General features: G+C 48.1%; 2 protein-coding genes across 6 annotated transcripts in view; both read left to right on the top strand.

The window, feature by feature from the left end:
* Positions 1-5,003, top strand: part of SUSD6 (sushi domain containing 6) — a 111,535-nt gene extending 106,532 nt beyond the window's left edge. For all 4 annotated transcript variants that reach the window (XM_055289001.2, XM_055289002.2, XM_063644390.1 and 1 more), the window contains exon 6: positions 793-5,003. In XM_055289001.2, coding sequence (XP_055144976.1) covers positions 793-818 — 26 coding nt within the window. In that variant the 3' untranslated portion in view covers positions 819-5,003. The remainder of the gene's footprint in view (positions 1-792) is intronic.
* A 3,082-nt stretch (positions 5,004-8,085) lies between these two features.
* Positions 8,086-21,222, top strand: part of SRSF5 (serine and arginine rich splicing factor 5) — a 71,790-nt gene continuing 58,653 nt past the window's right edge. For both annotated transcript variants that reach the window (XM_055289006.2, XM_055289003.2), the window contains exon 1: positions 8,086-8,272. The gene's annotated coding sequence lies outside the window, so the exon portion shown is untranslated. The remainder of the gene's footprint in view (positions 8,273-21,222) is intronic.

Genomic DNA, 21,222 nt, shown 5'->3' with positions numbered 1-21,222 from the left:
TGTGAGATGTGTCTGAGTGAATATCATAGCCCTTATCCTCCCAAGGAGCCAAGGTGGGGCCCTCCTCTTCCTCCTCTTCCATGCTACCTAGCTTTGTTTTTTGTATTTAACAAGCATTTTGAGAGGCCATCTTGTGCCTAATGCTGGATTAGGTTTCAGGGGTGATACAGAGAAATATGAAATGTGCTATCTTCCTGTATGGAGTATCAGCCATTTGGGAAGATGGTGGGGCCTATACTCAAGAAATAACAGAACCAGGAATTGTAGCGTCTATGTCAAAATGAGGGGTTCAGAAAACAAGACACATAAGTCAGTGAGTTCCTTGCAGGCCATGCCTGAGCTGTTTGGGACTGATAATACCCTAGGAAGTTGGGAGCTTGAGGCCCACAGCATATGAAGAAGCTAAAACCAAAAGAAGGGAAGTGATTTATCCAAAGTCACATGACTGGCAGATGGCTTTAGGAGGTAGTGGGACTTAACAGGGCTTTGTAGCCTCATAGGGTGGAATTAGGAGAGAAAGGGGAGTGACTAGACCAGCAGAGCTAAGGCAGAGAGGAGGATGATTTGAATACCAGGCTGAACATTCAGTTTTTTTCACATAGGCAGTGGGAAAGATAAGCTAGAAAGTCATAAAAAGGAGATAGGGAGTTTTTGCCTACCTAGAAGTGTATGAGTGGGACATTTACTTTCTTTAAATTAGGGGCTATCCCACATATCCCAGCAGTGGGGTCAAGAGTGCTCTGGAGATCCACACGAGGTAACCACTGTGCTTTTCTTCTGGTCTTCCTGCAGATATTCCACTGTTGAAAGAAGCATGAGGGCAGCGGCCAGCCTTTCCTCTCTGCGAGGTTCTCTCAGCCCTTCCTCCCTCTCCCTGTGGGATTGAGCACCCTGTACTCCCCACCCACCTTACCTGGATTACCTGAGCTGCCACCTGTGTATCTGTTATCTCTGAGGGCCCTATAGGCCCACCTTGCTGGAAACTCAAGGAAGATTCTCGCCATCTGCCTGTTGGACAGCTGGAGGAGCTGGCTCTTTGCCTGGCCCCGCCTTCCCATCTGTCAGAGACATATTTGAATGTGCTGGATCGAACCCTCCCTTTTCCTAAGCCTCTGGGTCCCCTCCAGCCAGCTCTTTGGCGGCAGCCCCCACGAGCTCCTGTGGGCCTGAGTGCTGCTGTGTTTACTTGTGCCTTTCCCCCACCCTGTCCAGTTTCCCTGTCATGCAGGCTTGTTGCTGTCCACAAGCCTTAGTGGCTACACTGCTGCCCCCTGCCACACAGGGGGCCGGGCCTGGGTCTGTCCTGTTTCCTTTGAGGGCTGCCCCTACTGCCCTTTGTAGGAGCAGATCCAGGTGTGAGAGCTCTTGAGTCAGGAGTGGCAGAAGTGACTCTAACTGGGGTGAGAGTGTAGTCCCTGGGCTTGCCCTGGGTTGACCCTGGTGGCACGTTTCCTTGGCCGAGGATGGAAGATTTGGAAAATCATGCCCACGTTGGCCCAGGACCCAGCCATCTGACCCAAAGGCGCAAGCTCCTGGCCCTGTTGAGTTGAGAGTTTCCAAGAAGCATCCAGAAGATCCCAAGGGAGAGAAGGAAAATGGCTGATAATGATTGTCTTCCTAATATGCAAGTTCTCACTTCCTACTTCCAGCATCGGCCTTCCTGGCCTTGTCTTTTTTTTTTGTTTCCCTGGAGTATAAGGGGAAGTTGCATGCTGCCTCCTGGGTTTTATCCCAGATAGCTGTGGCTTTCTTGCCGCTCACAGGGGCCTGGGGCAGGAAGGAGAGTTGCTGAGATGCCATGGAGTGCCCATCTGGTCACTGGCAGTCTGGGCAGGTTGCCCCTTTCTGGGTTTGTGGTGACGGAGGGGAGGCCGAGAGGCACAGACCGAGTTCCCGGGTGGCTGCAGGCAGCTCCAGCCCGGTCCTGAGGATCCTCCTCACCATGGTCACGTGCCTTAGTAACTGTGCCCAGGAAGTGGCCTGCTGCTTGCTGTGCTGCTGCTTTTCCTACTTCTGCCCTTCCCTGCCACCCCTCGCATGTCACAGCTGACAAGCGATTCCTTGTCTTCCCTGGCCCCCTGGGGGAAGGGCTGAGAAACAGTCCATGTGCACCCCGACCCTAATGGCCTGAGGTGGGCAGAGGGGTGTGGAGCAGCCTGGAGTACAGGGCCCTGGGGGAGGAGCCCGCTGATGAGGGGCGCTTTCCCATAGCCATGTGTTGAATGCTAACTAGGCTGGGGTGGACGAACTCTGCCAGCTGCTGTCATCTTCAGAAGATAGACGCAGCAGTAAGGAATGTTTGTTTCGCTTTTTTGTGAAATTTTCTGAAGCACTGTGGCTGGGAAACTTCGAAGTGGACTCTGTGCTGCATGTCTGCTCCTCCCCTGAGCCTCTCCGCTTGGGGGTGGTAAAAATAAAAATCCTAGTATATTTTCAGTACCTTTCCTAACAGGGTTGGCTCCAGGCGTGGGTGGCCTAGAAGATGAGGGGAGTGGTCTTCTCCCAGCCTGTTACCCTCTTGCCTCTTGCCTCCTGCCTCCGCGCTTACACACGCACTTTACCACCCGGTCATTCCCTGGCCTCTTGCTGCCACTTGTAGTCTTCCTTCTTTCCTCTCAGGGTAAGGGCAGTGCCTGCTGTGCCTGTTGGCCACTCCCACACTTCCCCTCCCCCAGGAGCCCTCATCTGCTGTGCTGAGTCCAGGAAAGCATAGTTAGGTAGGGAGCTGGTTAGAGAAGGTGCTGGAACTAGAAGGCAGATGAGACTAGCATGGGCCCACCTGGAGGGGTGTCCCTAATGGCCCCAGTCGCCTTACCACACCCACAGCAGTGCCCTTGTCTTCCTCCAAAACAGAAAGCAGGGACAAAAGGGGGAGGGGTGGTAATCCGAAGTCTCACTGCTGAGCCTTCAGCTTTTGTTTTTCACTGTTTCACAACCCGAATTCTATTCTAGAATGGTTTTTAAAATGGAAGATCTTACCTTTTTCTATCTTGTTACTCTGGGGTCTTGTCCCCCTAAGAGATTGCACTTTTTGTTTGGGGTTTATTCAGCTGCATAGATGACCAGCGTGATCCCTGGTGAAATGAAAAGCCTTCCTTCTCCTGAAGCCTCTTTCCGCCCTGCCCTCCTCTAACAACACTGAGGAGCACAAGCCCAGGCTTGCCCACCTGGTAGGAAAGGAAGAAATTAGAACAATGGGAGCCTGGGCTCCCCTCTCGTCTCCTCCCCTCCTTCTTGTCACTGGCTTTGATGAGGCCCACTTCCCAGAGCCTCCTGGGCCTGTGAGTGCAGGAGCTCGTTCTCCCCTCACTGCTGAAGTCTGTGACAGCTTCTTCCCCCAGTTATTTCTCTTTCTTCCAAAGCAATTTCTTAACCATCAGCCATGTGCTGCTATTTCTAGGGCTTCTGGGCTTTGTCTCTTACTGAGAGATTAGGGAATCCACAGCTGCCTTGAGGTGGGGCCTGGCTGAGAGACAAGGGCAGCGGCAGGTGGCAGCCTGTTAGAAGACAGGCTGCCTGAGGAGCCTGGAGCAGGTGGAAACAGGTGGAAGAAACCGGCCACAGCCCTGCTTTCCTGGGCTAACCTCTAGGGCATTCCAGCAGGAGGCTGATGCAGGAGAATGGCCAGCACCAAAGGACATTTAAAAGAGTTTTTGGGTTTTTTTGTTTGTTTGTTGTTGGTTTTTTTGTTTTGTTTTTTGTTTTTTGTTTTTTTTTGCACACTTGAGCTGACTCAGTGCAGGTTTAATATCCTGGTGACTTGCAGTCACATTCTAATGACTTTCAAGGGCCAGAATATGGTGAAAATCACTTAAAATATCCGTCCCTTCCATGCCTTAGTTTAGCAGGTAGGCTCTATCTTTTGCCATTTCTGTATTTTATGTGCTGTGTTCCCGTTTCACTGGGTATGAACTGTGAAATGGACTGAATCCTGGCCACTTTATGAGTTTGTTTGGTTTTATAAGGCATTTCAATGTACATTCTATAAATACAAGCACTCCATTTGCAAACAGATCTTAAGCTAATATTTTCTTTCCCATTCATCTTGCCCTCCCCCTCCTCCCGCCAGCTTTAAAGTTCAGTGGAGAAGCCAGATGGCAATTCAGACAAAGGTATACTCTTCCTGCTTCATGGGTGGTGGCACGGGAATAGATAGCCCTTAGCCCTTTCCCTCCCAGTCCCAGTTGAGCTCTCAAACCACTTGCTTCCTGCATAACAATGTCGCCTCCATTTCTGAGGAACATCCTTGCGTAGAGAATGAAATACGCTGCAATCATTTCTGCATCCTTACTCCTCACCCCCAAACAAAAAAAAGGCCTAGCAGGGAAGCAGCATGCAGGCTTCACAGCTTAATGCCAAGGACAGCGAGTGAGGCTGGGAGCTTCTCTTGGGCCTGCTGGGTCTGTCAGCTCTCAGAATAGGGACAGTCATTACTGGTGCCCCAAGGTGGGACTTGGAGAATATTTTGCTTGGCATATGTTTGGTCTGAATGGTGTAGTTGCTGGTTCCCTAGAGAGGAAAAGGTGGCAGGCCCAGCTTTGCTGGGAAATGGCTCTTAATTTCCAGTTGAAATCCTAGTAGAATTGTGAATGATAACCTCAAGGTTGAGCTCCTCTGCCAAGCAGCAGAGCTAGTAGAAGGGGGTGCAGGGGCAAAGCACTCAGTTGCCAAGCAAGGAGGAGAGATGTATGTGGGCTGTGTGGCAGTCCCCACACCCTGCCCTGGCTTCTTCAGGTTATCGCACCACTATGGAATCCTTTGCAGAATGGTACTCATATAATGGTTTAAAACAACACATTCATAATTGACTCTGTGCAGGATGTCACTCAATCAGTTTGAGTTTGCTTTATTTTATTTTATATATATATTTTTTGGTATCCTGTACATTGCAGTGGGTGTGAAGATAGTATTTTAATATTTGTACAAAGTTTAATTTAATTTTAATTGTTCTATGTATATAACTGCATTTCTAAATAATTAAAAAAAAGTTCTTATGAAGGCAATTATGGGAGATGTGATCCTTCCTGAAAGTTTTTGCAGAAACCTTAGATTGAAAGAGCATATGTGGGCAGGAGGTCATGGAAGGATGAGGCACTAGCTCTGTAAGGAGGGGTGCCTGGCAAGAGGTGGAGGAGCCAGGATGGAGAGCACTTTGGGAGGCCAAGGCAGTTGGATCACTTGAGGCTAGGAGTTAGAGACCAGCCTGGCCAACATAGCAAAAGTCCATCTCTACTAAAAATACAAAAATTAGCTGGGTGCGGTGGTGCATGCTTGTAATCCCATCTACTTGGGAGGCTGAGGCCGGAGAATCGCTTGAACCCAGAAGATGGAGGTTGCAGCCAGCTGAGATTGCACCATTGCACTCCAGCCTGCGCAACAGAACAAGACTGTCTCAAGAAATAAATAAATATAAAAAAGAAGTCTTGGCCAGGCGCAGTGGCTCATGCCTGTAATCCCAGCACTTTGGGAGGCTGAGGTGGGCGGATCATGAGGTCAGGAGATGGAGACCATCCTGGCTAACATGGTGAAACCCCGTCTCTACTAAAAAAAAAAAAAAAAAAAAAAAAAGCTGGGCTTGGTGGCAGGCGCCTGTAGTCCCAGCTACTCAGGAGGCTGAGGCAGGAGGATGGCGTGAACCCGGGAGGCAGAGCTTACAGTGAGTTGAGATGGCACCACTGCACTCCAGCCTGGGCAACAGAGCGAGACTCTTGTCTCAAAAAAAAAAAAAAGAAATCTTGACCACCAAATCTTCAGTATGGGTGCGGGTGCTTGGGCAAGGGAGGGACAACAGCAAAGGGAGGTTCAAACTGGGCAGAAAGCCACCACAGCTTCAGTGTGGCAAGGAGGGCATTTGAAAGGAGCTCACAGAAGCAAGGCTTTGGATTATATTCCTGGAAAGGGCAGATGTCTTGGAGCAGACGGAAAGAGAGAAGGAACTGTGGTGATGGCTCCCAAAACACCAAGGGTTTCAGGAAGAAGGCAGTGAGGCCCAAGTTAAAATAAGGGAAGCATTCTATTTATCTGGGGAAACTATGGCAACAGTAGGCATTGCCGGCAGTTCAGTGGGCAGGAGTAGTGAGGAGGGCAGGAACACAGGGAGAAGTAGTGGGAATGCATTCCGGGAAGCTAAAAGCAAAAGATAGCTGGCAGCATGCCAGGATTCATGCTGATGCGAGCCAGCGTCTACTGAGCGCTTCCGTATGTACCAGGCACCCTTCTAGGCTCTGGGCCTGCAGTAACTCCAGATCTGGCAGCTGCACTAGGGGGTGGGCATTCTGATTAACCCTGACTTTGCAGGTGAAGAAACAGGCTCAAAATAGTGTAGCGAAGCTTTATTGTAAAGTCACACAGCTCTGAAATGATGGAAATTGGGACTCAAACATGATTGTCTCACAGCCCAGTGTCTTAATGTCTGCCTCAAAGAACACTGCCCACAGCATGCAGGCTTCTTTATGTTGCAAGAACAGAAAACCCCACTGGCTCAAACCACAATGCGCAGCTGATTTCAACACCCAGCACCCCACTTCCAGGCTAATTCTACCAAGACCTGACTTGAATGACATTATTTTCTTTCTCAGAAACTCTTCATGACTCTTGCTTTATTGTTTAGAGCAGGAAAGAAAATGAACCACAAACCCTCAGTAGTCATTTGTTTCAAATGCCCAGTTTTACAGATGAGGGCACTGATGTGCATGGCTGTACTCTGATTTGACCAAGACCACATGGCTAGTTGGTGGCAGAGCTGGGCTGAAATTCTAAGCCCCTAGTCCAGGTCCAGTGTGTGTCCCTGTCCCACCATCTTGAGCAAGTCCACTCTCCTGCTTGGCTTTGGAGCCCGGCCCCATCCTGTTCTCCAACACAACTTCCCTCTGCATCCTGAACACCCATGACTCATTGCGCCAGAGTATGCCAGAGTCACTGTGGCTCCCTTGGCCCTGAATGCTGCTCCTGGAGAGGTTGGAAGGAAGAGCGACTCCTGAGGACAAACTCCTGTATTAGTCCATTCTCATGCTGCTATGAAGAAATAACATGAGACTGAGTCATTTATGAAGAAAAGAGGTTTAATTAACTCATGGTTCTGCGTGGCTGGGGAAGCCTCGGGAAACTTACAATCATGAGGGAAGGCACCTCTTCACAGGGTGGCAGGAGAGAGAATGAGTGCCAAGCGAAGGGGGAAGACCATTATAAAACCATCACATCGGTCAGGCGCAGTGGCTTATGCCTGTAATCCCAGCACTTTGGGAGGCCGAGGCAGGTGGATTACCTGAGGTCAGGAGTTCAAGACAAGCCTGGCCAACATGGTGAAACCCCGTCTCTACTAAAAATACAAAAATTAGCTGGGTGTGGTGGCTCGTGCCTGTAGTCCCAGCTACTTGGGAGGCTGAGGCATGAGGATCGCTTGAACCTGGGAGGCAGAGGTTGCAGTGAGCTGAGATCGCGCCATTGCACTCCAGCCTGGGCAATAGAGTAAGATTCAGTCTAAAAACAAAAACCATCACATCTTGTGAGAATTCACTATCATGAGAACAGCATGGGGGAAATTGTCCCTATGATTCAATTACCTCCACCTGGTCCCGCCCTTGACACGTGGGGATTATTACAATTCAAGGTGAGATTTGGATGGGGACACAGTCAAACCATATCACCCCCTGAGGCAGCCTAGGTGTCTGGGGGAAGTTCTGAGAAGCTCTTCACTCCTTTCCTACTTCCTTCAGATCAGGGCCTGGGCAGGAGGCAAGGAAAAGAGCCCTAGTATGAGTGGGGAATACTTCCCAGAGTTCAAGACCTGGGGCAGCACTTTATTTTCCTTCCAGTCTTGATCTCAACCTGAGGCTGTGGCCTATCTGCAGCCTAGGCTATGGAGAGTTGACTGGGGAAGGAAGAGAGCTGCCTTCTTTATCACCTGCTTCCACCTCACTGGGTGACAGGCGGCCTCTTTCCCCTGCATTGGAAGTGGCAGGAGAGGAGGGAGCTCAGAGGCAAGGGTAGTGAGACTCTGGCTGGCCAGAGGCACTGCTGCTGAATCCCCCACTCTGGTAGTGGCAAGTCCCAGCTGAAAGGAGACTCCTTTTCTCCACAGGCCTTGGAACGAGAAGAACGGATCACAGGGAGATTCTGAGTGGCCCAGTCCATGGTAGAAGCTGGCTGGCCTGCCTTCCCAGCAGCGGCCCAGGGTAGGGGAAATGGCAGTGTCCCAACCTTGCCCACTCAAGTGATCCCAGAAGCCACGCTGCATATGGAGCGGGTCTCACGATCTTCTTCAACATGAGAGGTGACAGCAGCAAATGCAGTTGTGCCCCAATAGGGACTTTGGTCTGGTGGGGAGCATGTGGGGGAGTGTCAGCTCCATAGGACATATACCACACAGCTTCCCTTTCCCCAACCTTCCTTGATGTTTGCTGAGCACCTAATAGGTTCCCAGGACTGGGTAAGGTGCTTTAAAGATACTATTTTCGGCCGGGAGAAATGGCTCATGCCTGCAATCCGAGCACTTTGGGAGGTCGAGGTGGGAGGGATCACTTGAGGCCAGGAGTTTGAGACCAGCCTGGGAAACAGAGCAAGATCCTATCTCTACAAAAATTTTAAAAAATTAGCTGGGTGAGGTGGTTTGCACCTGTAGTCCCAGGTACTCAGGAGGCTGAGGTGGGAGGACTGCTTGAGCCCAGGAGGTTGAGGCTGCAGTGAGCTATGATTGCTTCGCTGCACTCCAGCCTGGGCAACAGAGTGAGACCCTGTCTCCAAAACAAACAAACAAACAAAAAAAGGTGTTATTTTAAGCAACTCAGCCAGTCTTGCAAGACAGATGTCATTACCCTTTTTACAGGTGAGGACAGTAAGGCTCAGAGAGATTCAAGTACAGTCCAAGACCACATAGGTCATGAATCCTCAGCTGAGCTGGGGTTTGAACTCAGGTGTGCCACTCCTGTCCTCTTCACCTCACACTGCTCACTTGCTCACCTCTTCTACTCCCCAGCTTTTCTCCCTGGGTTCTTGATCACCTGATCCCTTCACACCTACTACCCTGCCCAAGAATCTCTCTCAGCAATGTCCAAAACCAGGACACCAAGCCATTTAGAAAAATGCAGTCCCAGATGCTCAGCAGTCTCAGCAGTCAGGATGGGTTCTGGGTCCCTGGAAAGATCAGGCAAAGCCAGGAGACCCAGGCAGCCCCTGTCTCCTCCCTGGCCTTGCTTCTGAAAGGTGAGGAGAATGCTCTGTATTCTCAGGTCTTCCTGCTTCTCCTTGGGACTAGAGCTGGGGGCACTTGCCAGGCTTTTCACTTTCTGTTACTGAAAAGGGAATTTCATCTGCTGTGAACCTGGGGTGAGACATGACACATTCGCAAGTTGAGCCTAAGTTCATCCTCCAAGCTGCCTGGTGATGAAGGAGCATTACCGGGCTTGGGGACCATCCAATCCCACACCCAAGAGGCGAACAGCTGCTCGGCATTTCCTGTGACGCTCCAGTGCCCCTAGAAAAGGAAATTTCACAAGCTAGGAATGTCCCGGGCAGGCTGTCTGGGACAGTGTACACTGTTCTGAACCTGGGGGAGTAGATGATTCTATGGTTCTTCCTGCAGAGGTTTTGGCAAGCATGGACTTCCCCACAGCAGAGTTTTCTGGGGGAGTAAGTAGCCCTGCCTGCAGCAAAGGCAGCCTATTGCAGATGAAGCGTGTCAGCAGGGCTCAGCGTCTGAAGGGACTGGGGTATGCGACAAGACTATGGCTCAACACAAATGCCCCCAGCGTGGGGGCGGCCCTGGCTTCTGGGGTTGGCCTCTTGAGGGCCTTGAGCAGCTGGGCTCCAGAGACTTTTAGGGACTTTTGGTGCTGTAGCCTCTCTCTGGGATGGCCATTCCCCATTCCTGCTGCAATCCTCATTCATTGACTCGTTTGCTAATTCATTCAACAAACTTTTATTTATTTATTCATTCATTTTGAGGACTTTACACAAAGCCTAGTGTTAGATTCTAGGAACATAGGGATGAACAAGAGTCAGTCTTTGCCCTCAAAGAGTTTGTAGACCAATAGGGGAGAAAGAGATTAAACAGCTATCTAAAACTTAAGGCACAACTTAAAATTGAAACAAGCTAAAAACAAACCTATAATGATACACCAGAAAAGTGCTTGGGAGTGAAGAGAAAGGAGCTAATTTCTTTAGGGTATGAACAAAGATTCCCCAGAAAGGTGCCACTCGCATTGGGTCTAAATTGTTGTGTTTTGATATTATTCATAGAGAAGTAAGTAAATGAGGGGTTGTGGAATGGGAAGAAGAGGACTTTTCAGGCTGTAGAGACCCATAGAAGCAAATGTACAAACATCTTTTTTTTTTAAGACAGTGTCTTGTTGTGTTGCCAGGCTGGAGTGCAGTGGCGCGATCTCGGCTCACTGTAACCTCTGCCTCCCAGGTTCAAGGAATTCTCGTGCTTCGGCCTCCTGAGTAGCTGGGACCACAGGCACCCACCACGACGCCCAGCTAATTTTCTGTGGTTTTTTTGGTAGAGATGGGATTTCACTCACCATGTTGCCCAGGCTGGTCTTGAACTCCTGAGCCTAAGCTATCTGCCCACCTTGGCCCCCCACAGTGCCGGGATTACAGGTATGAGCCACTGCGCCCGGCCAGATGTACCAACATCTAAAACATGAACCACATGAAACTGTCATTTTTGCCCGGGCGCGGTGGCTCACGCCTGTAATCCCAGCACTTTGGGAGGCCGAGACGGGCGGATCACGAGGTCAGGAGATCGAGACCATCCTGGCTAACACAGTGAAACCCCGTCTCTACTAAAAATACAAAAAATTAGCCGGGCAAGGTGGCGGGCGCCTGTAGTCCCAGCCACACGGGAGGCTGAGGCAGGAGAATGGCGTGAACCCCGGGGGTTGGAGCCTGCAGTGAGCCGAGATTGCGCCACTGCACTCCAGCCTGGGTGAAAGAGCGACACTCCGTCTCAAAAAAAAAAAAAAAAAAAAAAAGAAACTGTCATTTTTGCAGGTTAAAAAAAAAAAAGTTCAGATATGGGCAATTTTAACCTAACATATAATTGTCTTAAGATCTGGGGATGCCTTTCTTCTCTGAGTTAGACTACTACATTTTAATTATTTTAATCACAAGAAGGAAATTCCAGGGCACCCAAACAAAGTGTCCAAAGTCTTCTTGTCCTGGAGTCTATGCCCCACAATAAGAGAGCGCTGAGCATAGCTGACTCTTTGGTTACCATGAGCCAGCTCCTGCCGGCTGACTGCAGGAGGCGTTTGGAGAAATCACGTGAGCCATTCAAGTCTCCAGGACAGCACCAATGCACTTGTTCTTCCAGGTGGACAACAGAAGGACACCCACAACTCATAACTAAGTTCCTGCCAGCAACAGCCAGGCAGCTATTCCAATGCAGACATGTTTTGACCCTTTTTATTGTTTTCCATAGGATAGAAAATGAGAGACAGAAGTTACACCCATTTACAACATTCTCTCCTTGTTAACTTTTTCTATTTTTTGTTAGAAACATTCAAAAAAATCGAGCTATTTTATAATAAGAGTAATACATATTAAAACATCAGAAATAATAATGTTTCACCTCAGGTTGGGAAAAGAAAAGGCTTAAAGGTATCTAGTAGGAGTGTAAATTGGCACGTTGTCTATGGAGGGCAATTTGGCAACAACCATCAAAATTACAACGTAGGGCCAGGCGCAGTAGCTCATGCCTGTAATCCCAGCACTTTGGGAGGCCAAGACGGGCAGATCACCTGAGGTCAGGAGTTTGAGACCAGCCTGGCCAACATGGTGAAACCCCGTCTCTACTAAAAATAAAAAAGATTGGCCAGGTGTAGTGGCGCATGCCTGTAATCCCAGCTACTCGGGTGGCTGAGGCAGGAGAATCGCTTGAACTTGGGAGGTGGAGGTTGCAGTGAGTCGAGATCGCGCTACTGCATTCCAGCCTGGGCGACAGAGAGAGACTCAGTCTCAAAAAAAAAAAAAAAATTACAATGTAGTTCCTTATCTTCCTCCCTTACTGAACTCATTCAGTCCTAAAGACAGTAAGTGAGGGCAGACAAGAGAGTTACATATTCAGAAAGAGGGAACGACCCCAACCAAAACAAACAGAATGAACCCTACAATGCCAGATTGGAATTGGAGATATTGATGTGAACTTATGGCTTTCTATATACATAATTGATATAGAAATAAATATAGAAGTACTGTGGGTTTGCTGGTATACACACTGTCACACTCATGCACACACACACAGAAATTCCTTCCCCAGCTCTTCCCAGAGGACTTGCTAGCAGTTACACCCCAACAGCAGTGAGTACACCTGCCATTCAGATCTTTGCTTTAAAATAGTATTTTCAGCCAGGTGCAGTGGCTCACGCCTATAATCCCAACACTTTGGGAGGCCGAGGCGGGTGGATCACTTGAGGTCAGGAGTTTGAGACCAGCCTGGCCAACATGGTGAAACCTCATCTCTACTAAAAATACAAAAAAAAAAAAAAAAAAAAAAATTACTTGAGAGTGGTGGCACTTGCCTGTAATCCCAGCTACCTGGGAGGCTGAGGCAAGAGAATCACTTGAACCTGGGATGTGGAGGTTGCAGTGAGCTGAGGTGGTGCCACTGCACTCCAACCTGGGCGACAGAGGCTCGTCTCAAAAAATGAATAAGTAAATTAATTAATTAATTAATATTGTCCTTGAAAAGGACCCAGGCTTCTTGGAGAAATGGCTGATTCCAGAGCTGAGGCAGGAAGACTGCGAGATGAGCCTGGAACATATTGTATCAGAAAGCAAGAAAGTGCTCAAAGAATGATACATACATGCCCGAAAGACTCCCACTGAAGGGGCTTCTACTGGCCACATCAGGGACATTTTGAGCATCAGAATAAATAATGATTATAATGGATTATAATCCATTGAATAAAACAGAAAACCATGAATCCATAGGATAAATTTTACAGTGGAGACGCCCAGCAGACATTGCTTTCATCACTGGGACAAATCAAAATCGTGTACCACCTGACAGGAGGCACCAAGTGAACACAGCATCACTTCCATGATATTCCTACAGAATGCAACCTACACTAATAATGGAAAAGAATGCCGGGCGCGGTGGCTCACGCTTGTAATCCCAGCACTTTGGGAGGCCGAGGCAGGCGGATCACGAGGTCAGGAGATAGAGACCACGGTGAAACCCTGTCTCTACTAAATATACAAAAAAAATTAGCCGGGCATGGTGGCGGGCGCCTGTAGTCCCAGCTACTCGGAGAGGCTGAGGCAGGAGAATGGCGTGAACCCAGGAGGCAGAGGTTGCAGTGAGCCAAGATTGCGCCACTGCACTCCAGCCTGGGCGACAGAGCGAGACTCCGTCTCAAAAAAATAAATAAATAAATAAATAAATAAATAAATAAATAAATAAATAAATAAAAATAATGGAAAAGAAAATGAGACAGACCCAAAGTGAGTGATATTTCACAAAATAACTGGCCTGTAATCTTGAAAATGTCAAGGTCATGAAAATCAAGGGAAAATCTGAGGAACTGTTGCAGACTGAAGGAGACTAAGAGACATGAATAAAAAGAAATTAACATATGATTCTGAACTGGGTCCTTTTGCCATAAAAGATGTTACTGGGGCAAAACGCAGATAGGGTCTGAGGATTCAATGGTAGCAATGTCTCAATGTTAACTTCTTGATTTGACAGTTGTGGTTATGTAGGAGAATATCCTTGCCAGTGGGAAACACACATTAAAGTATTGGGAGGGGATTGGGAAAAGCACTCTCAAATGCTTCAGGAAATGATCTGTAAATTTGTGATTGTTTCTAAACAACATTATGTAGATAATGCACTCTTTGAAATGATATGAAATTCTTTCACCCTGGAAATTGTATGACTTAGTTTGTTCCTGTTGCTATAACCCAATACCTTAGACTAAGTAATTTATAAACAATAGAAAGTTATCACCGTGCTGGAGGCTGGGAAGTCAAATAGCAGGGAACCTGCAGATTTGGTGTCTGGTGAGGGCTGCTCTCTGCTTCCAAGATGGCACTTTCTGGCTGCATCCTCTCATGGTGGAAGGGCAAAAGGGATGATTCCTACATCCTCATGTGGGAGAAGAGATGGAAGGGCCCGAAGAGGCCTGGCTAGTGCCCTCCAGCACTTTCATAAGGGCATGAATCCAGGGTGGAACTCTCATGACCTAATCACCTTCCAAAGGCCTCACCTTTTAATACCATCATCTTGGGGTTTAAGTTCCAACATATAAATTTTGGAGGGACGCATACATTCAAACCATAGCATTCTACTTGCAGGAATTTTTCCTAGAGATATCTTTGCTCATATGTGTGTAAGTTACTCAATGCAATGGTTTAATAGAGCAAAGATTTGAAAATAACCTAAATAATCACCAACATGGGCTGGTTAAATACATACGATATATCCAAACATAAAATGCATACAGAAAAAAAAAAAAGAATAATACAGCCTGGCACCAATTTGCAGAATACATTGTATGAAAAAGGCCAAGTATGGAGGATTAGAAGAAATAGGTCAAGTATAGAATAGGCCAAGTATAGAAATGCAATCATTTGTGTACAAAAAGAGATAAGCAGTGTCAATGTGCTTGCTTTTGTATGCACAGAGGATCTCTGTAAATACACCCCAGACATTGAGAGCACTGGGTGACTCTGGAGAGAGGTTCTGGTGCTTGGGAGAGTGACATGGGAGGAAGAATCTTCTACACCCTTTTGTACTTCAGAATTTTGAAGCAAGTGCATGTATTACCTGTTTAATAAATTAATTAAACTAAAATTCTATATTAAAAAGTGAAATGCGCTGGGCACAGTGGCTTATGCCTGTAATCCCAACACCTTGGGAGGCTGAGGCAGGAGGATCTCTTGAACCCAGGAATTCAAGACCAGCCTGGGCAACATGTTGAGACCCTCGTCTCTACCAAAAATTTAAAAAATTAGCTGGGCATGGTGGTGCACACCTGTGGTCCCAGCTACTTGGGAGGCTGAGGTGGAAGAATTGCTTGAGCCCAGGAGGTTGAGGCTGCAGCGATCTGTGTTTACGCCACTGCACTTCAGTCTGGGTGAGAGAGATCCTGTCTCAAAACAAAACAAAACAAAACAAAACAAAAAACAAAATGGCATGCTACCTAGACACAGAAGGAATAGAAGGAATAAATTAACAAGAAATTTAAAAAATTTATCTGATCTCTTGTTACAAATTAGTAATCTGCCTTCTGGGACAGGTCACACAGCTCCCTGCACGGCCTTGCTTAAGAACAATAAACAATTCTCATTGCCTGTTATTTTCATCTACTTAACCCAGAAAAATAAAATTATTTGTTGGGATTTTCAGTATTATGGACAGAATTGTGCCCCCTTCCCTCCGTTCATATGTTGGAGTGTTGAAATCCTAAGTCTCAGTCCCTCAGAATGTGATCATATTTGGAGACAGGGTCTTTAGAGAGGTAATTAAGTTAAAATAAGGTCACTATGATGGCCCTAATGCAATATAACTGGTGTCTCTACAAGAAGAGGAAATGGAAGAAGATGTGAAGACACAGGGAGAAGACAGCCTTGTATAAGCCAAGGAGAGTTTTGGAACAAATTTTGCCCTCACAGGCCTGGGGATGAACCAAACTTGCTGACATCCTGATATTGGACTTCCAGCCTCCAGAATGTAAGAACATAAATTTCTGTTGTTTAAACAATAGTCTATGGACTGTTCAGGCTGTCCAGTCTATGGAAGATTGTAAAGGCAGCCCTAGCAAACTCATTCATTCAGTCTCAGAAGTGGGAGTTGGATCAGGGCTTCTTCCCACAACAAGAACACATCCAGGCCAGGTGCAGTGGCTCGTGCCTGTAATCCCAGCACTTTGGGAGGCTGAGGTGGGTGGATCACTTGAGGTCAGAAGTTTGAGACCAGCCTAGCCAACATGATGAAACCCCGTCTCTACTAAAAATACAAAAATTAGCCCAGCATGATGGCTCATGCCTGTAGTCTCAGCTACTCGGGAGGCTGAGGCAGAAGAATCACTTGAATCCGGGAGGTGGAGGTTACAGTGAGCTGAGATGGCGCCACTGCATTCCAGCCTGGGTGACGGAGTGAGACTGTCTCAAAACAAAGAACACATCCAGAGAATGGGCAGGCAGCCAGCATGGAGGGGGCTGGTGAGGGAACTAGTAAGAAAGGAAAGAAAGCATCCAGTGGGGCAGGACTTTGAATGCCATACTAAGGATATGGATGTGATTCCGTAGGCAAATGGGAGCCATTGAAGGATACAGAAGAGAAGAATGGTGTGCTCTCAGTGTAACATATCGGGAAAGAACTTAATGGACAATGGATTGGAGTGGACACCAACTGGAAAGACCACTGTAGGCATCTGGTAAAAGATGCTCATTAGCCCTCAGATGATGAGAGCAGAAGGTGGGCTTGACATAGCTAGGAAGAATTGACAGAATTGCTCATGTATTTGGGGAAATCATTCAGGCAAAGGGGTCTTGAGCTTTGTGGCTGACTGTATGGAAAGGAATGGGAAACAGACAAAGGAGTCAAAAAGGCTACTTATGTCTATGCCTAGCAAGGAGAAGAAAGGCGGGAAGGACAGAGAAATGAACAAATTGCTTTGATTTGGAAGAGTGTGCAGGGAACCTGTGCAGAGGGCTGGGGCGCATGGGTCTGTGGACTGCGACCAGGGTGCGGAGCAGGGTCCATCACACTTGTTCAGAGGGGAGGACCAAAGCCTGTTTCAGGAAATTGCTTCTGGGGTGAAATGGAAGTGGTGTATATCCCACAGGAAGAGGTAAGGGAACTTGAAGGACCAGAGTATAGCCCATCTGTGAGAGGCAGTAATTTAAACCCCTCTCATTTTTCTCCATGGCCAGAGCTTGGGGGCACCATGCCCACGGCTCTGCCAGGTCTGTTGCAGGCCTAGTTTTTCATTTCTGGGATGGAGTATGGAGGCTGCGGTGGGAGGATCACCTGAGCCCAGGAGATCGAGGCTGCACAGAGCAGTGTTCACGCCACTGCACTCCAGCCTTGGCGCCAGAGTGACACCCTGTCTCAAAAGAAGCAAACAAAAAACAAACCAGAACAAAACTAATGATGCAAAACTTTAAAATTAAAAAAAAAAGAAGAAAATACAGGGTCCACGAAGAGGAGTGGATCCACCCCGTCTTCCTTCCCCGCTGCCATGCCCTTTGGCAGGCAGCCGTCCTCACGCCTGGAAAGCCCCAGCTTCGGCTCAGCCCACAGCACGAGGGCACATCCTTCTGCCTGCGCAGACCAGGTTGCTCGCCACCTCGCGGTCCGCGTGCGCGCCCCCACGCAGGCTCAGCAGCGCCCGGGCCTGCAGCAGAGGCCGGAGGAAGCACCACCGGCAGCTCAGACCTGAGGCCGCAAGGGCGCGCCGGGCGGGCAGGGGCAGGGCCAGGGCAGAGGGTCCGATTTCCTCCCTCTGATCGGAAAAAAAGCCACTTTCTCTGGGAAGAACTCGAAGAAGTTGGATGTCTGATCTTCACCTTGGATTTGGGGTCTCGGCCCGCGGGCGACTCACCCCACCCACCAGGAGCCCACGAAGCCGGGCCGGCTCGGCCCGCTGGCGCCATCTAGTGTCGAATGAGGAGGCGGCCCTCTGTGGCTGGAGGGGACGCTTGGGCGTGGGGTGAACGAGTTAGCTTCCAGGTTATGCAAAGCGGGCGTCAGCGGGGAGTCGGGGGTGTGACAGCCAGGGCCTCCAGCGGGTGAGGGATGCGACCTAGGAGTCTATGAGAAACTGACTCCTGCTTGGTCTCTGTATTCTGTTTCCTAGAGCTGCCGTAACAAATTACCACTAACTGGGTGGCTTAAGGCAGCAGAGGTGTCTTCTCTCACAGTTCTGGAGGCCAGAAGTCTGAAACGAAGGCGTGGGCAGGGCCGTGCCCCCTCCGCAGGCTCTAGAGAGTCTTTCCTGGCCTCTTTCTGGCTTTTGGCGGCTGCCCGCAATTCTTGTTGTGGGTTTGCTTACAGATGCCTCACTCCAGTCTCTGTCTTCCTGTATGTCCAGGCTCACATCTCCCTCCTATAAGAACACGGGTTATAGGATTAGAGCCCACCCAATCCAGTAGGATTCATCTTAACCTGATCACATCCTATTTCCACATAAGATCACATTCACAGGAACCAGAGGTTAGGATACCCTCCACAGAATCTTTTCGCTCAACAGATGTCCCCTGAGCACCTGTAAGGTGCCAGGCTGGTGCTGAGGGCTAGGCACACGGAGCTGCTCTGTCCTTGAGGTTCTCACGACTGGCACTAATAGTGTCATCACCGATCTATGTCCGCCTTCAACCTTGACTCCTCAGTGCCTAGCAGGGCCGGCCCAGAGGCCCTGTATTTCATTGAATTAGGAAGGAAGGATGGAGGAAGGGCAGGAGAGAGAAAAGAAGGGCTGCAGGAATGATGCAGGGAGACCACACAGCGGGGAAGGGGGTGCAGAGCAGTTGGCTAGGGCTTTACAGAGCAAGTGCTGTTGGAGCTGGGTCTTGAACCAATAGTAGTTTGGTTGCCAGGCAGAAGAGATGGGCCAAGGGGAGAGGCCTTCTAGGCAGAGCTAACAGGTGGGCAATGCCCAGTTGTGAGTGGGGCCGTGAGGTTGGGGAGTTTGGGAGCCAGGTATGGTTGGAAGGGAGGTTGTGGGGGAAAGGTGCTGTCAGATGGTCCAGACCTGGAGACTGTGGCTCTATGGTGAAGGGCTTCGAGAGCCATTCTCTTGGTTCGAAGTATCTTGTAGGTGGGCACCCGAGAAGGTTTTAAAGCATGCGCTAGTTGTCATAATTACCAGGGGTGGAGACGGTGCAACAGGCAGAGATCCATGAAACAGAGGTCCATAGAATATCCTACCTTATAAATAAAAATTATTATTATTTTTTGAGACAGTGTAGAACTGTGATCTGATCTGATACGTTCTGTCCTTTAATATCTGAGTTAAATATGTTATTGGCTCCCAATCCAGACCCCAAGAGAGGATTCTTGGATCTCCTGCAAGAAAGAATTCAGGGCCAGTCCACAGAGTAAAGTGAAAGTAAGTTTATGAAGAATGTAAAGGAATAAAAGAACGGCTACTGTATAGACAGAGCAGTGGCATGGGCTGCTCGACTGAGTATATTTATAGTTATTTCTTGATTATATGCCAAACAAGATTTCCAGGAAAGGGTGGGAATTCCTGGAACTGAGGGTTCCTCTTCCTTTTAGACCATATAGGGTAACTTCTGGACATTGCCATGGCATTTGTAAATGGTCATGGCGTTAGTGGGAGTGTCTTTTTAACATGGCAATGCATTATAATTAACGTATAATGAGCAATGAGGATGACCAGAGGTCACCTTCATCATCATCTTGGTTTTGGTGGGTTTTAGCCGGCTTCTTTTTTTTTTTTTTTTTTTTTTTTTTTGAGATGGAGTTTCACTCTTGTTGCCCAGGCTGAAGTGCAATGGCCTGATCTCGGCTCACTGCAACCTCTGCCTCCCGGGTTCAAGCGATTCTCCTGCCTCAGCCTCCTGAGTAGCTGGTTTAGCCGGCTTCTTTACTGCATCCTGTTTTATCAGTGTGGTCTTTGTGACCTATATCTTGTGACCTCCTATCTCATCCTGTGACTTAGAATGCCTAACCGTCTGGGGATGCAGTCCAGTAGGTCTCAGCCTTATTTTACTCAGCCCCTATTCAAGATGAAGTCATTCTGGTTTGAGCGCCTCTGACAAATATGTTTATCTTTCTTATAGTTATGAATACATTTGGATCTACCATCTTATTTTGTATGAGCTCTTTATTTTCTTCTTTTTACTTTTTCCTATCTTCTTTTGGATTAAAGATGTTATCAACTTTCTACAATTTCTATTTTTCCATTGGACAAAATCCATAAGATTGTATTTCTATTCTTTTGGAAGTCAATGTTGGGACTCAGAAACTGATATCCCAATGGTTCTTTGACATGCTGGACTAAAGAAGCAGGCTCATGATCTCTTTGACCTTCCCCCAACTCTTGTTTCTGAATTCTGTGTTTCTCTCAAAGCACAGAATGAGGCTATTTTCTGAAGTTTCCAGGTGGTTGGGAGTTGACAAAAGAAAACGAAATTTTTTTTTTTTTTTTTTTTTTTTGAGACGGAGTCTTGCTCTGTTGCCCAGGCTGGAGTGCAGTGGCACGCTCTCGGCTCACTGCAAGCTCCGCCTCCCGGGTTCACGCCATTCTCCTGCCTCAGCCTCCCGAGTAGCTGGGACTACAGGCGCCCGCCACCACGCCCGGCTAATTTTTTGTATTTTTAGTAGAGATGGGGTTTCACCATGTTAGCCAAGATGGTCTCGATCTCCTGACCTTGTGATCCGCCCGCCTCAGCCTCCCAAAGTGCTGGGATTACAGGCTTGAGCCACCGCCCCCGGCCGAAAATTTTTTTTAATGAAGTTCTCTTATCTACCTAGAAACCAGACCCTCAAATAGGACCACAGTTGCCTTCCGTCCTCTCCCTGAAATCTCATTATCTCAGAAAAGTAAGACTGAAGAATGGAAACCACACCTGGATGAACTTTTTCCCAAGACATTTATTTATTTAATTTATTTTTTGAGACAAGGTCTCACTCTGTCACCCAGGCTGGAGTAAAGTGGCCAAACATCACTCATGCAGCCTCAACCTCCCAGGCTCAAGTGAGCCTCCTGCCTCAGCTTCCTGAGTAGCTGGGACTATAAGAGTGTGCCACCATGCCTAATTTTTTGATATTTTTTGGAGACGGGGTCTCCCCATGTTGCCCAGGCTATTCTCGAACTCCTGGACTCACGCAATCCTCCCGCCTCAACCTCCCAAAGTGCTGGGATTACAGGCTTGAGCCACTACGCCCAGCTTTTTTCACAAGATGATATCTGCCTCTTGTGTGCATTCAAATTCCGAAGAGAATTATTTACAAGTTAATATCTGTTTTCCAGGTCCATTCATTTCCCCTGAAAATCATTTATTCTTAAACTCCTCACTTCCCTCTCCCTAATGAAGAGGGTATTTAAGTGTCAGTCCTTTGGCCCTATCCTTGAGTTTTTCATATTTTGTAGACTCCCATGCATGTGTTTTCTGTTGTTAATCTGTCTTTCATTATAGGAGCGTCTCCTGTGATTCTTCTTTTTTTTTTTTTTTTTTTTTTGAGACTGAGTTTCACTCTTGTTGCCCAGGCTGGAGTGCAATGGTGTGATCTCGGCTCACTGCAAC

Source organism: Symphalangus syndactylus, chromosome 8 (assembly GCF_028878055.3).
Source record: "Symphalangus syndactylus isolate Jambi chromosome 8, NHGRI_mSymSyn1-v2.1_pri, whole genome shotgun sequence".
Lineage (NCBI taxonomy): Eukaryota > Metazoa > Chordata > Mammalia > Primates > Hylobatidae > Symphalangus > Symphalangus syndactylus.
Note: the sequence above shows the minus strand (reverse complement) of the source record. Positions and strands in the feature narration are given on the sequence as shown.